Here is a 15592-nt window from a genome sequence, read left to right as displayed (position 1 = left end):
CGGGGCTAGTGCTCCAGTTCGGTCTCTATCCTTTATATACTCTATGGTGTTTTGGCTACATCTAGCTACTGTCTGAAGCTACATCCAAGATGGCGCCTGGTGCACCTTGAAATGGGCCCTGAAGAAACCAATCGATGGGCGTCCTGATTTAATGGTTACAAATACCCCCGGGCGTTCGGGGTGCTAACGTTTAAATCAGAAACTAATGAAGATACTCTTGTATTAATTTCGTTTTTCTTTGAGTTGTTTTACTTGCTTCTCCGGATTCACAAAGGCAGTATCCAGATTGTAACGCACGCACGCACGCACGCACGCACGCACACACGCACGCACACGCACACGCACACGCACACACCAGACAAATGAAAACGGCAGACAACTGAAATGGAGAAGATCTAATTTGTACCATCTCTTGTCACATCTTGTCATCTCTGAACAAAACACATAACCTTCTCGCTTAAAAAAACACGACTCTTTTCACACGAGAGAATTAAGCAACAATTCAACATCTCTCAGATCAGACTGACTGATTGTCTCGTCCTCACTGATTACAGACAGACTCTCTACTGATTATACTGCTAGCATTACACTGCTAGCAGGGATGGAAGAAGAACTCCCATGTTGTCCTTAAAGGTTTTTATTTGGGGAAACCATTTATTTATTTTAATTCAAATGTCCATATTGTGATCGTACTCATTGAGAGTGTGTGTTCAGTAACAGTGTTAAATAGCTCTATATTGTGACAGTAATCATTGCTATAGACCAATTAATTGTTTACAAACATTGGGACTGGGCGCACAGGTGACTGTTTCACGTAATCAATTCCCAACAGATCTCCAAACCTGTTGTTTTGGGGAGCGCTGGTTTCAGTTCATTCAACCTCCTCTTGTGTGTTGGCTAGTGAGATGCACCCTAGGAGACATTCAAAGCCCAACAGTATTGCGCACAGAGAACAGCTGATATACAAGCTCACATCACATCGCAGATGCGACTGTTGTGAGCCTAGATGTCTGCGTGCGCGACACCATCGCGGGACGAAGCATACATTATACTTGATGGGCTGCAGGTGCGCGTGCAGCCACGGACAAACAGGCTCTGCTGCCGTGATCATGAGCGCAGTTTTGAGGACAACTGTTTTGAATTGCTATTATTGTTCACACACAACAGAAACCAAGGATTATATATTTCAAGGGCGAGAGATTACAATAAAAATCCTAATCATTCTTCCTCCACACTGGGAGAAAAACAGCATCTGAAAGTTTGATGGGGTATTTTTTACACGTGAGTGTTCTTCTGCTGCCTTTATGCGCGCGCATGCTGTTTCTTATCAGTGTGACGTCGTCTGTTAAGGCGTCTATAGAGTGTGTGTTCAGTAACGGTGTTAAATAGCTCTATATTGTGACAGTAATCACACATTTGATGGGGATAAGTGCGGTTAAAAGTTGGTTTTCCTTAAGTAGCCTATAGACAAATCCATGGAGGGGTGCTCTGTAGGCCAGCTATAGGCAATCTGTGCTTAATGTGACACCACAGCTATGAATGTGTGCAGGGAAGCCCTCCAGAGACAACTAATGTGCATATACTATGCATAGTACATTTGTGTCCAATTTAGTAGATTGTCAGTGCATTGTCAGAACATCGTGAGAAAGGGGAGTATAATTTGCCAAGGTGTTATATGTTAATTCTATTCAGATCCCTGAATAGTGTTCCTCTGCTGGAAGTGTCGAGGAGTGACACGTCTTTTCAGTATCAAAGCAGTAGAATTAGCAACGCTAAAATAATCAGACAATAAAATCTGGGGCGGAGAATATTTCATTTTCAGAACACCTCCAGGAAAAGATCAGGAAAGAGTGAATAGTTGGAATGGAAAGAACACATTCATGGATTGCATGCACACGTAAATGTATGCACCGGAAGGCAATGAGGCGGAGCTTTATTGTCTCCACCAGGCCGAAGGCATGGGGAGAGAGTATGTTTTATTGTCTTCTCCAGGCCGAAGGCATGTGGAGAGAGTATGTTTAGTTGTCTCCACCAGGCCGAAGGCATGGGGAGAGAGTATGTTTTATTGTCTTCTCCAGGCCGAAGGCATGGGGAGAGAGTATGTTTTATTGTCTTCTCCAGGCCGAAGGCATGGGGAGAGAGTATGTTTTATTGTCTCCACCAGGCCGAAGGCTTGGGGAGCATGGGGAGAGAGTATGTTTTATTGTCTTCTCCAGGCCGAAGGCATGGGGAGAGAGTATGTTTTATTGTCTCCACCAGGCCGAAGGCATGGGGAGAGAGTATGTTTTATTGTCTCCACCAGGCCGAAGGCTTGGGGAGAGAGTATGTTTTATTGTCTCCACCAGGCCGAAGCCTTGTGGAGAGAGTATGTTTTATTGTCTCCACCAGGCCGAAGGCATGGGGAGAGAGTATGTTTTATTGTCTCCACCAGGCCGAAGGCATGGGGAGAGAGTATGTTTTATTGTCTCCACCAGGCCGAAGGCATGGGGAGAGAGTATGTTTTATTGTCTCCACCAGGCCGAAGGCATGGTGAGAGAGTATGTTTTATTGTCTCCACCAGGCCGAAGGCATGGTGAGAGAGTATGTTTTATTGTCTCCACCAGGCCGAAGGCATGGGGAGAGAGTATGTTTTATTGTCTCCACCAGGCCGAAGGCATGGTGAGAGAGTATGTTTTATTGTCTTCTCCAGGCCGAAGGCATGGGGAGAGAGTATGTTTTATTGTCTTCTCCAGGCCGAAGGCATGGTGAGAGCGTATGTTTTATTGTCTCCACCAGGCCGAAGGCATGGTGAGAGAGTATGTTTTATTGTCTTCTCCAGGCCGAAGGCATGGTGAGAGAGTATGTTTTATTGTCTCCACCAGGCCGAAGGCATGGGGAGAGAGTATGTTTTATTGTCTTCTCCAGGCCGAAGGCATGGTGAGAGAGTATGTTTTATTGTCTCCACCAGGCCGAAGGCATGGTGAGAGAGTATGTTTTATTGTCTCCACCAGGCCGAAGGCTTGGGGAGAGAGTATGTTTTATTGTCTTCTCCAGGCCGAAGGCATGGGAAGAGAGTATGTTTTATTGTCTTCTCCAGGCCGAAGGCATGGGGAGAGAGTATGTTTTATTGTCTTCTCCAGGCCGAAGGCATGGGGAGAGCCACCAGGACGAAGGCATGGGGAGAGAGTATGTTTTATTGTCTCCACCAGGCCGAAGGCATGGGGAGAGAGTATGTTTTATTGTCTCCACCAGGCCGAAGGCATGGGGAGAGAGTATGTTTTATTGTCTCCACCAGGCCGAAGGCATGGTGAGAGAGTATGTTTTATTGTCTCCACCAAGCCGAAGGCATGGGGAGAGAGTATGTTTTATTGTCTCCACCAGGCCGAAGGCATGGGGAGAGAGTATGTTTTATTGTCTCCACCAGGCCGAAGGCATGGGGAGAGAGTATGTTTTATTGTCTCCACCAGGCCGAAGGCATGGGGAGAGAGTATGTTTTATTGTCTTCTCCAGGCCGAAGGCAATCTGGAGAGAGTATGTTTTATTGTCTTCTCCAGGCCGAAGGCATGGGGAGAGAGTATGTTTTATTGTCTCCACCAGGCCGAAGGCATGGGGAGAGAGTATGTTTTATTGTCTCCACCAGGCCGAAGGCATGGGGAGAGAGTATGTTTTATTGTCTCCACCAGGCCGAAGGCATGGGGAGAGAGTATGTTTTATTGTCTCCACCAGGCCGAAGGCATGGGGAGAGAGTATGTTTTATTGTCTCCACCAGGCCGAAGGCATGGGGAGAGAGTATGTTTTATTGTCTCCACCAGGCCGAAGGCATGGGGAGAGAGTATGTTTTATTGTCTCCACCACGCCGAAAGGCATGGGGAGAGAGTATGTTTTGCACTCTGTGTGTGTGTGTTTGTGTGTGTGTGTGTGTGTGTGTGTGTGTGTGTGTGTGTGTGTGTGTGTGTGTGTGTGTGTGTGTGTGTGTGTGTCCGTCCAAGGTGTAAGAAGAAATGGCACCCTTTTCACATTGGCCGATTATAGCGCCACCAGGAGGCCACAACCTGACCTGCCCTGGTGGAGACCCTTTTCCATTGCAGGATGGGAGGGACATTGAGGGGGAAATGCCCGTAGCACTTGCCCTAGCCTCCACGACCTTACAGACGTAGGCAAAGGCTCAACTTGTGTAATTTAGATAGCATAGCACTATAGTCCCTACGTGGGGTGCATACTTAGTTTAGACTAGTCATTGGTTAGACATGGGTTAAGGTTATGTTTAGTTGTGCTGCCCTTTGGGAGGTTAGGTTTAGGGTGAGGGTTTGAGATAGGTTGTAGTTGTAGGACTAATGACTGATCTAACCAATGACTAGTCTAAACCAAGTACTGTCTAAACTAAGTACTGCACACGTCGATTCTTGATGACAATTTTTTATGAATTTGATGTATTACCAGGTGTTGTTCTTGCTTACTGTTAAATCGCTCTGGATTAAGAGCGTCTGCTAAATGCCTACGTTGTAATTGTAAATTGAAATGTGAAAGATGAATTCATAATAATAATAAAAAGCCTAAAATAAAAACGTGTGTCATTAGTCAGAAGGTTCATTGTTCCGAAACTACTATCCCTATCTCTAACCCTAACCTAAGCATAACTGCAAGCCCGGGAGCAGTGCATGGTCGCCATCCTTAATGCATGTTCGGACTAACGGGACTTCGGATCACTTGATGTGACGGAACATCTTCTAGATGTCTCGGAGCTCAGCAGGCAGATACCCAATCACAAAACGATAAGGCCTGCTATTAGGAGTACAGGGTTTCTCTTTTCCATTCAACCAACCAACACAGATTGACACTACCAGGCCCCATTTCATAGGAATTGACTGCGTGGTTTCCTCTGGCACGGAGTATGTGTGTGAATGGGTGAATGTAATGCAGAGGCGGCGGTGGCTCAGGGGGTAGAGTGGCTGGATGGTAACCGCAAGGTTGCCAGTTCGAACCCAGGCTCCCCAGTTAGTGTTGAAGTGTCCTTGAGCAAGACTCTGAACCCCTAATTTGCTCCTGATGTGCTGGTTGGTGCCTTGTATGGTTTCCGCCGCCATCGGTGTATGAATGTGTGTGTGAATGGGTAAATGTAATGCACAATCTATGTAAAGCGCCTTGGATAAAAGTGCTATATAAATGTGTAGCAGAGTGGCTCAGAGCCTCTGCCTGATGGTGGCGCTATAGTGTAGCAGAGTGGCTCAGAGCCTCTCCCTGATGGTGGCGCTATAGTGTAGCAGAGTGGCTCAGAGCCTCTGCCTGATGGTGGCGCTATAGTGTAGCAGAGTGGCTCAGAGCCTCTGCCTGATGGTGGCGCTATAGTGTAGCAGAGTGGCACAGAGCCTCTGCCTGATGGTGGCGCTATAGTGTAGCAGAGTGGCTCAGAGCCTCTGCCTGATGGTGGCGCTATAGTGTAGCAGAGTGGCTCAGAGCCTCTGCCTGATGGTGGCGAGTTCGAATCCCGGGTGTTACAAATGCACCATTTACACACACCCATGCGCCTTCCTCCTTCAGCGAGGCTTGGCGCCCACCAGGGCCATCAGCCCGTCGGTGCTCATGGACTTGGGCCTCTCCAGGGGGAAGCCCAGGGCTCGGCTCCACACCAGCTGGGCGAGCACGCCCAGCGCGCGCGAGACGCCGAACAGCACCGTGTAGTAGTTGGTCTCCGTCATGCCGTAGTGGCGCAGCAGCACCCCGCTGTGCGCGTCCACGTTGGGCCACGGGTTCTTGGCCTTGCCCTGCTCCAGCAGCACGTCGGGCACCACCCTGTACAGCTGGGACACCGTCCGGAACATGGGGTCGTCGGGCAGGTGCTTCAGCGCAAACTCCCGCTGGCACGTGTAGCGCGGGTCCGTCTTCCTCAGGACGGCGTGGCCGTAGCCCGGCACCACGCGGCCCGACTGCAGCGTGTTCCAGATGTAGTCCCGCATCCGCTCGTCGGACACCTCCTCCCCCTCGCCAACGCCCAGCTCCGTGCGCAGCGCCTCCAGCCACGCCAGCACCTCCTGGTTGGCGAGGCCGTGCAGCGGGCCGGCCAGGCCGTTCACGGCGGCGGCGAAGCACAGGTAGGGGTCGGACAGGGCGCTGCCCACCAGGTGGCTGGTGTGGGCGCTGACGTTGCCCCCCTCGTGGTCGCAGTGGATGGTGAGGTAGAGCCTCAGGAGCTCGGCAAACTGGCCGCCATTGTCGGCGTCGTCGGCGTAGCCCAGCATGTTGGAGAAGTTGCGCGACCAGTCCAGGCCGGGGTCGATGGGTCCGATGCAGCTGCCCTCGCGGTACAGGTTGCGGTAGATCTTGGCCGCGACGCAGGGCAGCTTGGCGATCAGGTCCATGGAGTCCTCGTAGGCGAACTCCCAGTACTTGGCCTTGCCGACGCCCTCGGCGTACGCCCGGGCGAAGCTGCTCTCGGTGTTCAGGGCCGTGACGGCGGCGCTGAGCTGCGACATGGGGTGCAGGTTGGTGGGGAAGTTGTCCAGCATGGTGACCACGTGGGAGGGCAGCGCCGCCCTGCTCGCCCACTCCTTGGACACCCAGTCGACCTGCTCCCTGGTGGGCACCTGGCCCGTGAGCAGCAGCCAGAAGAGGCCCTCGGGCAGCGGCTCCCGGCCGCCCCCCGGCGCCTTGGGCAGCAGCTCCTGACACTCGGGGATGCTGTATCCGCGGAAGCGGATGCCCTCGTCGGGGTCCAGCACCGACGTCTCGTACACCAGGCCTGTCATGCCCCTCATCCCGCCGTACACCATGTCCACGGTGATCTGGCCGATGACCTTGTTCCCGTGCTGCTGCTTGAACTTCTTGATCCTCGTCTGCTCTTTCGGGATGAGCTCCGCCAGGACCTCCTTCAGGTTGGTACTCGTCGTCGTCGTCGACATCGATGGTCTGGCGACCGCGAGGACGCCGGTGGCATTCTTTGACTTGAGGAGTTTACTTGCTCGTCTGCTGAGATTGGACAGAATGGACATGGTTGTTTTATGTCAAAATAAAATCGACGAGAGAAGCTGCTCCGCCGCCCTTTATACGTTCTTGTCGTGCATCGACAGTAGATGATGCGAGGCCGCATATGGAGCCTGATGGAGGTCTGATGTCATACACAACACAAACCGTTGCCATGACCACATGTTGACGTGACAAGAACCGATGGTGGACAAAGCATTGGACACTAGTACTTGTAGTTGGGTAATATTTCACCAGATGTGTCTATTACTTCAACTCACGAGAAAGCTTACTCAAAGTACTGGATTTTAAGTACTCAAGTGTTCAAAGTACATTTTTAAAAAAAAGTAATAATACAAATGTGATATTTTGTAGTCATCTATCATGTCATCTATGACATATTTATGATGTATGACTCCAAGTGGGCAGGGTTTCAGCCTAATCAGAGCCCCAGTGACTTCTGTTATAAACTTAGTTCCAGACACACACACACACACACACGCAACACAGATACAGCGCAGACCCTCTTATAGACTACCACAATCCTGATGGCGAAGAGGATCACTGACAGAAACCTGTGCGACATGAACTGGAACCATGATGACGATTATCCCATCGCCAGCGAGGGCGTGTTGAAGAACCGTGAAATTAAGAAGGCCGTACGCCGAAATGCCGGAGGAGAGGGCGAGGGTCCCAGAGCCCTGAGAGGGTTTGACGGAATCCCCGCCACGACAACAACAAGCGCCGGCAGTGGTGCAGCAGCGCCGGCATTCTTGGGATTCGGCAACGGCACCATGTCTTCATTTAGCTTGAGCGGCCTGACCCACGCAAACAGCTTCACTCCTTTAACGGGCGGTTTCTCTTCCCCCAACCATACTACCCCTGCTTTGGCGCTGAACGACCCCGCCGCCTCCAAGCCCACGGCTTCATTTGGTGCTTTCTATTCCCCTGCCGTAACGGCTAACGCTAATTTAGCCCCTGCTTGGGCACTTGGAGCCGCCGCCTCCAAGCCCACGGCGGCTGACGTGACTTCCAAGCAGACCTTCGACGGTTCCAGCCTGACTCGAATCGCCAGCAACAGCAGTATCAGTTGCAGCAGCAGCACAGGCAGCAGCATATTCAACAACAGTCCTAGCAGCAGTAGTATACTCAACAGCACTAGCATCCCCAGCAGCAACACTAGCAACAATATATTCAACAGCACCAACACTAGCAGCAGTAGTAGTATCACTAGCAGCCTCAACAGTGCCAACACTAGCAGCGTTAATGAGGACTATAACCGAGAGCTGGCTGCGCTCAACTGCTCGGTGCGGGACTGGATCACCAAGCACGTGGACGTCAACCCTCTCTTAGACCTCAGCCCCGTCTTCCGGGACATCTACTGTCGTGCATCGACAGTAGATGATGCGAGGCCGCATATGGAGCCTGATGGAGGTCTGATGTCATACACAACACAAACCGTTGCCATGACCACATGTTGACGTGACAAGAACCGATGGTGGACAAAGCATTGGACACTAGTACTTGTAGTTGGGTAATATTTCACCAGATGTGTCTATTACTTCAACTCACGAGAAAGCTTACTCAAAGTACTGGATTTTAAGTACTCAAGTGTTCAAAGTACATTTAAAAAAAAAATACAAATGTGATATTTTGTAGTCATCTATCATGTCATCTATGACATATTTATGATGTATGACTCCAAGTGGGCAGGGTTTCAGCCTAATCAGAGCCCCAGTGACTTCTGTTATAAACTTAGTTCCAGACACACACACACACACACACACGCAACACAGATACAGCGCAGACCCTCTTATAGACTACCACAATCCTGATGGCGAAGAGGATCACTGACAGAAACCTGTGCGACATGAACTGGAACCATGATGACGATTATCCCATCGCCAGCGAGGGCGTGTTGAAGAACCGTGAAATTAAGAAGGCCGTACGCCGAAATGCCGGAGGAGAGGGCGAGGGTCCCAGAGCCTTGAGAGGGTTCGACGGAATCCCCGCCACGACAACAACAAGCGCCGGCAGTGGTGCAGCAGCGCCGGCATTCTTGGGATTCGGCAACGGCACCATGTCTTCATTTAGCTTGAGCGGCCTGACCCACGCAAACAGCTTCACTCCTTTAACGGGCGGTTTCTCTTCCCCCAACCATACTACCCCTGCTTTGGCGCTGAACGACCCCGCCGCCTCCAAGCCCACGGCTTCATTTGGTGCTTTCTATTCCCCTGCCGTAACGGCTAACGCTAATTTAGCCCCTGCTTGGGCACTTGGAGCCGCCGCCTCCAAGCCCACGGCGGCTGACGTGACTTCCAAGCAGACCTTCGACGGTTCCAGCCTGACTCGAATCGCCAGCAACAGCAGTATCAGTTGCAGCAGCAGCACAGGCAGCAGCATATTCAACAACAGTCCTAGCAGCAGTAGTATACTCAACAGCACTAGCATCCCCAGCAGCAACACTAGCAACAATATATTCAACAGCACCAACACTAGCAGCAGTAGTAGTATCACTAGCAGCCTCAACAGTGCCAACACTAGCAGCGTTAATGAGGACTATAACCGAGAGCTGGCTGCGCTCAACTGCTCGGTGCGGGACTGGATCACCAAGCACGTGGACGTCAACCCTCTCTTAGACCTCAGCCCCGTCTTCCGGGACTACGAGCGACATCTGGCCAACGTCGAGCATAAGTACTCGGGGGTGGAGGCAGAAGCAGCAGCAGCCGGGGCGGCGGCTGGATCGGCCACGGTGCTCGAAGGACTCGCAGACAGTCAGGCGTCAGAAGAGAAGCAGTGGGCGCTCCCGCCGACGACCAGCACCGCCACGTCACTCTCCTCCTCCTCCTCCTCCTCCTCCAGCGACGGCACTCGGTTGTTTTCTTTTGGCCTTAAGGATCATGGCCGCTCGTCTCCGGACAAAAGCGGTGCCTCATCCCCTGGCAGCCTGCTGAGTTGCTTTGGGCAGCAGGTGGACACCTCTGCCGCGGGATCTGCGGGCACACACCTGCCGGCGACCGTTCCCACCCCACTGCTGCCGTTCTCCAGCGGCAGCCCTCCGGATCCTCACGATAAGAACAAGGACATATTCTCCAGCGGCAGCCCTCCGGATCCTCACGATAAGAACCAGGACATATTCTCCAGTGGCAGCCCTCCGGATCCTCACGATAAGAACAAGGACATATTCTCCAGTGGCAGCCCTCCGGATCCTCACGATAAGAACAAGGACATATTCTCCAGCGGCAGCCCTCCGGATCCTCACGATAAGAACAAGGACATATTCTCCAGCGGCAGCCCTCCGGATCCTCACGATAAGAACAAGGACATATTCTCCAGCGGCAGCCCTCCGGATCCTCACGATAAGAACAAGGACATATTCTCCAGTGGCAGCCCTCCGGATCCTCACGATAAGAACAAGGACATATTCTCCAGTGGCAGCCCTCCGGATCCTCACGATAAGAACAAGGACATATTCTCCAGTGGCAGCACTCTGTTTGCGTTTAACAAGAACAGGGACACATTCTCAAGCAGCAGCATTCCGTTTTCCTACGACAAGCACGCAACGTTCGGCCCATCCTCCTCCGGCCCCTTTGGCCAAGCCCCCATGTTCCGAGCGCCCCAGGCTTTCTCCGCAGAGTCTGTGGCCCCCCCGTTGCCCTCCAGCTGTGCTGGAGGGGATATAGGGGCCGAGACCGCCCAGCCGACACACGACAACGGAGCCAACACGGAGTCGGACGAGCCTCCCAAACCCGAAGTCACGGAGGTCAAGGAGACGGACGCGTTCTATTCTAAAAGGTGCAAGCTGTTTTACAAGAAGGAGTCGGAGTACAAGGAGAAGGGCGTCGGAACGCTGCACCTGAAGCTCACGCCCGGGGGAAAGACCCAGCTCATAGTCCGCGCCGACACCAACCTGGGGAACATCTTGCTCAACATCGTCCTGCAGGCCTCCGTGCCTTGCTCCAGGGTGGGGAAGAACAACGTGCTGGTGGTGTGCGTACCCAACCCGTCCGTGGACGACAAGAACCCCGGCAGCCCCCTGCCGCTGCTCATCAGAGTCAAAACCACCGAAGAGGCAGATGAACTTCACAAACTTCTCGAAGAGAAGAAAGTGTTGTGACTCGCACCGACTTCACCAAACCCCACAACTCTTTTTTTTGTTTCCTGGCTTGCCAGAACTGTGGACAGATTGGTTTCATATACTCTACTGTAAGGATGAGGCTGGCAGGGCACTGCGTCAGGCACCCAGAACTTGAGGCAAGTCATTTGACCCTATGGGAGCCAACACAGGGCAAAGCCAGGAGGGGAAAGAAGCGTACCACCTATGTAGACGTGCTGCGGTGCGACAGCTTGGCTGACAACACTGCAGAGCTCAAGAACCTGAGGTTGGATAGGAAATTGTGAGGGCAGCGATCCAGGAATCCCGAGTTGGTGTTGGCTAGACCTCACTCTCGTAGCAGCAACTTGAACGCTGTTAGGTTAATACCCCCAAAAGGAAAGAATGGCCGCCCAGTGTGTTCAACATGAGACATTTGGGTGACTCTCCTCCCACAGCAGTGGATGGGCTGAAGAACCTTTGACCACATGGGCCCTATTTTGTCGTGGGACGGTGTTGTGTGGCAAAAATAGCTCTCTTTATTGCCTTTATTCTTCCCTTCTTAAAGGGATTGTGACATTTATTTTATTTTATTTTTTAATTTTCCTTATTTTTTTTTAGGTTTTCTGAGCTCAATTGCACCCCAAAAAAACGGAACTTTTAACATTCAGTAGATTTTCTGTGGTGTGGGGTTTCTGGCTCAAACAGGTGCTCTGAGGTTCCTGCTGTTTGTGATGTAAGAGACAGAAAATCCCATATGGGATTTGCCAGCAGATGTGTTTTCACTGTTTTTCCTGTTTTCATTGCAGCTCAGGAAGACTTCCAAACCTCAGAGAAAACTCCAGACCACAGAAAATCCACTGAATGTTCAAAGTTCAGTTTTTTTTGAGTGGTGTAAACCACTCCTACAACTGGCTTTTTTGTGCAGAAAAAATGAGCATGGTTGCTGTGATTTAATTACGTCAGACATGATTTCATTACGTCAGACAGACCTTACACCACTCAGTTCACACGGGTGTGATTTTTTATTGTAATTGAGGTCATAAAACCTAAATCAAAAATCAAAAATAATTACATGAAAATTAATGTCATGAAACATTTAATCCATTCTGGGCGGGAACCCCTTTTTGTGTTTCTAGCATTATGTTATACTTTAGCTATTGAAAAATAGCAGATCTACAAGCTCATAGCGTGGCACCGAGTGCCGCGCTATGAGCTTGTATGTCTGTTATTTTTGAAAAATCGTGAAAATGCAAATCTTTGAATATATTTTCTTTCAGAGACGTTTTTTTACTCAAATCTTTGCTTCTGGGGGGTGTTCCTGGAACAACATATTACATATATTTTTGGGTGTCCTTGACATTAAATAGTTTGAGAACCACTGATTATAGAAACATGGGTTAAAACTGTCAGGATTTAGAAGACATTTGTAGAATTGTTCCCAGGTCTAAATGGGTTAACCCATTCAGGCCTGACGTCGAAATTTAAAAAAAAATGTTCTAAATCATGACAATTTTCGGAAAGATTTGAGGCACATTTTAACGATTTTTTAAAAATAGCAGACCTACAAGTTCATAGCGCGCCACTCGGTGGCGCGCTATGAGCTTGTAGATCTGCTATTTTTCAATAGCTAAATTATAACATAATGTTTAAAACACCAAAAGGGGTTCCCGCCCAAAATGGGTTAATGGTTAATGTGGTTAAACGCTAACGTGACATGGATGCGTTCCAGGTCTCAATGGGTTAAGGTTGTTGAGGATGTTTAACCCATGGTGGCGATGCCAAGTCACATCATGGTGTCTGTACATCTTTGCGAACTTTGTTTTTTGAGAAGTACGTACACTGTCCATGTCACTGTTACATTTCACAGAGGCACAGGTTAAAAAGGGTATCTTTGAAAAACAAAGAGGAGGTCGCGCACACTGTCAGACACTTGCCAAAATGTTGCTCTTTATTAGGTCGACGTTCCGGTCGATTAGACCTTCATCAGGACCGACAGACAGAGGCACAGATGACATTGATGGTTACTTGGTTACATTCTTGGTTACATTCTGTACACACAAAAGTATTCGGGCAAAGACGTAGGAACATCTTTACCCGAATACTTTTGTGTGTAGAGAATGTTGAGGCGTTCAAACTCAAACTCAAACTACATTGTATTTGTATTTGTATTGTAAAGGCTGTGCACGAGACACAAAATTGTCTCCATGCATTTGAGTATGTTTACCAGTTGTCGCTGTACATGCAAATGGCAAGGGAGAGAACACCCGGTTGTGGTGGAGGTTTCAATTTAATTTTGCCAGACTACTTTACTTGCAAATTAGGGGGGTTGTTAAAACATAGTAATGTGTAGGTCGGTCTCAGGCCCGGTCCATAAACTTGTATTGTATAAGTGCATTAAGTATAGTTCTTAGGCATCATTGAGGGTCTTACTGTCCAACATAATCTTCTCTCCAGGTTTAAACGCTGGCATGCCTGCGTATGGGCAGCTGGCGCATCGGAAAGCATCGCCCAGGTAACAATTCCCACAGGACGACTTTGCCTGGGTGGTCTTGTCGCCGGAACCTTTCCCGTCCAACTCCTCGGCCAGACCACAAGAGCAGTTCTTGCAGGCCTTCTTCTTCTGCTTGGTCCCGGGGGGTCCGCAGCCCGACTGCGCTCTCAGCGAGGACGGGTCGGGCTTCTTCAGGTCGTCGCTGTCCAGCAGAGCGTCCGAGTCCAGCAGATCCGCGTCGTCGTCGTTCGCGTCGAACGCCGACAGGGTCCACATCTTGGCGGCGTTGGGATCGAGAGCCGCTTTGGGTTTCGTCTTCCCGAACGACAGCTTGAGCTGAGCAGAAGACCCCGTCTCGTAGGAGGGCTTGGAAGAGGACACGCGGACTCTGGTGAGCGAGCTGTCCTGGTAACCCATGGCACCCTGGAGGGAGCTCACTACTTCCGGGGACGGGGTCGCTTTACTGACCTGCGCGACGGATATTAAACCGGATAACTTCAGCGCCGAAGTCAACCTGTCGGCGGTCCTGACGACGCTCTGTCTCTGGCCGTCGCTCTCCGTGACCGGCTCCTCTACGACAAGCTTTCCACCCGGTCTGAGAATCCGAGCCATCTCCGCCAGCGTCTCCAGGCTGTGGACGGAGTAGCTGTCGGCGAGAAGGCACGACAGAACCCAGTCGAAGGTGGAGGTCACATGGGAGGACGTCGACAGTCTCTCCACGTTCTCCACCGACACCCGGCCCTCCGCTCCGACGAGAGTTCCTAGAGTTTCTGCCAACTCTTTCAGGGAGACCGGTGAAGAGGGCCGGGTCCACACCAGCATCACCCTGTCTCCTGCTTTGATGCCTAGGTCTGCGGCCATGGCGTCGTGCTCCTGTCGACCTGTTGATCTATACCTCACTGTGCGTCATCGGTAGGAGATATTGCTGATCAGAGTACTTGTATAGGCCGCTCTGACATCATGGACCTCCATATTTGGGCAAGAAAGTCTGACAACATTTCCCTCCATTTGTGGGGGGGCATGACAGACGTCACAGTGATGTCACAAAAGTTGGATTCATGAGCTCAAAACTGGGCCGCAAAGTGGCTGCGAGTTCTCACCCCATTTTGGCAGCCGACACGATTAACCAGAGGACTGTTGCACAATGTACATTCAATAGGTTTTGGCCATTGGACTGTTTGAGGAAAGACGCAAGCCGAAACATCATTAGTCACCCCTGCAATTTAATGAAACGTGCAGAACCCGTCAAATGCTCCAGTATTACATTTTGTAGTCTCTTTTGAAAAGCGAAGGTATTTTTTCCCTCTTTTCAATTTGTTCCACTGTTTGTCCCAGAACCATTCCACCCACAACTGACGGAATCGCATATTGATATTCTGTCGTGAGCCGTCCGCGTCTTCACCGAAACGATGCTGTCTCTCTCAGACTCCCAGAAGATCGGGATGGGCCTGACAGGCTTTGGCGTGTTCTTCCTCTTCTTCGGGATGCTCCTGTTCTTCGACAAAGCCCTCATGGCCATGGGGAACCTGCTGTTCATCGCCGGCCTGGCGTTCGTGGTCGGCCTGGAGAAGACCTTCCGTTTCTTCTTCCAGAAGAAGAAGATGAAGGCCACGGCGTTCTTCCTGGGAGGCATTCTGCTGGTGCTGATCGGGTGGCCCCTCGTTGGCGTGTTGCTGGAGATGTGCGGCCTGTACATGCTGTTCCGCGGCCTCCTCCCCGTGGCGGTGGGCGTGGCTAGGAGAGTACCCGTCCTGGGCACCGCCCTCAATATGCCGCTCATCCGTGGATTCATGGACCGGCTGGGCGACGGCAATACCATGGTGTGATTACAGAGTACTAGACCGGTCGGTGCCCGGCTGTAGAGCACCAAGTCGGTCAACAATAGAAGTTGGAGATTCATGTCCCACCCGGGCTATGCAATACCCGTTGTACCCATGTCAGAGTACCCGTTCCAAACAGAAAACTGCCTTTCTCCCCATCTTTTTTTCAAACTTGACTACAGGAGCGGTGGTCTCAAAAACAGAGGAAAACTTGACAGAAAAAAGACTTGCTCACTGTATAACAAAATG

General features: G+C 50.9%; 3 protein-coding genes across 3 annotated transcripts; 1 reads left to right on the top strand and 2 right to left on the bottom strand.

Moving 5' to 3' along the window:
• Positions 1-5513: 5513 nt before the first annotated feature.
• On the bottom strand, positions 5514-6965 carry LOC306943169 (citrate synthase, mitochondrial-like; the record flags this gene model as incomplete). The annotated part of the gene is made up of 1 exon (XM_079529370.1): positions 5514-6965. One exon carries the CDS (start codon positions 6963-6965, stop codon positions 5514-5516), a length of 1452 nt encoding a protein of 483 aa, XP_079385496.1.
• Positions 6966-13439: 6474 nt separating this feature from the next.
• On the bottom strand, positions 13440-14384 carry LOC306943168 (anamorsin-like; the record flags this gene model as incomplete). The annotated part of the gene is made up of 1 exon (XM_079529369.1): positions 13440-14384. One exon carries the CDS (start codon positions 14382-14384, stop codon positions 13440-13442), a length of 945 nt encoding a protein of 314 aa, XP_079385495.1.
• A 548-nt stretch (positions 14385-14932) lies between these two features.
• On the top strand, positions 14933-15349 carry LOC306943492 (vesicle transport protein GOT1B-like; the record flags this gene model as incomplete). The annotated part of the gene is made up of 1 exon (XM_079529875.1): positions 14933-15349. The coding sequence occupies one exon, from the start codon at positions 14933-14935 to the stop codon at positions 15347-15349; it is 417 nt and encodes a 138-aa protein (XP_079386001.1).
• Between the last annotated feature and the right edge of the window lie 243 nt (positions 15350-15592).

The sequence above is a fragment of the Electrona antarctica genome, assembly GCF_951216825.1.
Source record: "Electrona antarctica genome assembly, chromosome: 19".
NCBI classification, from domain to species: Eukaryota; Metazoa; Chordata; class Actinopteri; order Myctophiformes; family Myctophidae; genus Electrona; species Electrona antarctica.
This window is presented reverse-complemented; position numbering and strand designations above follow the sequence as displayed.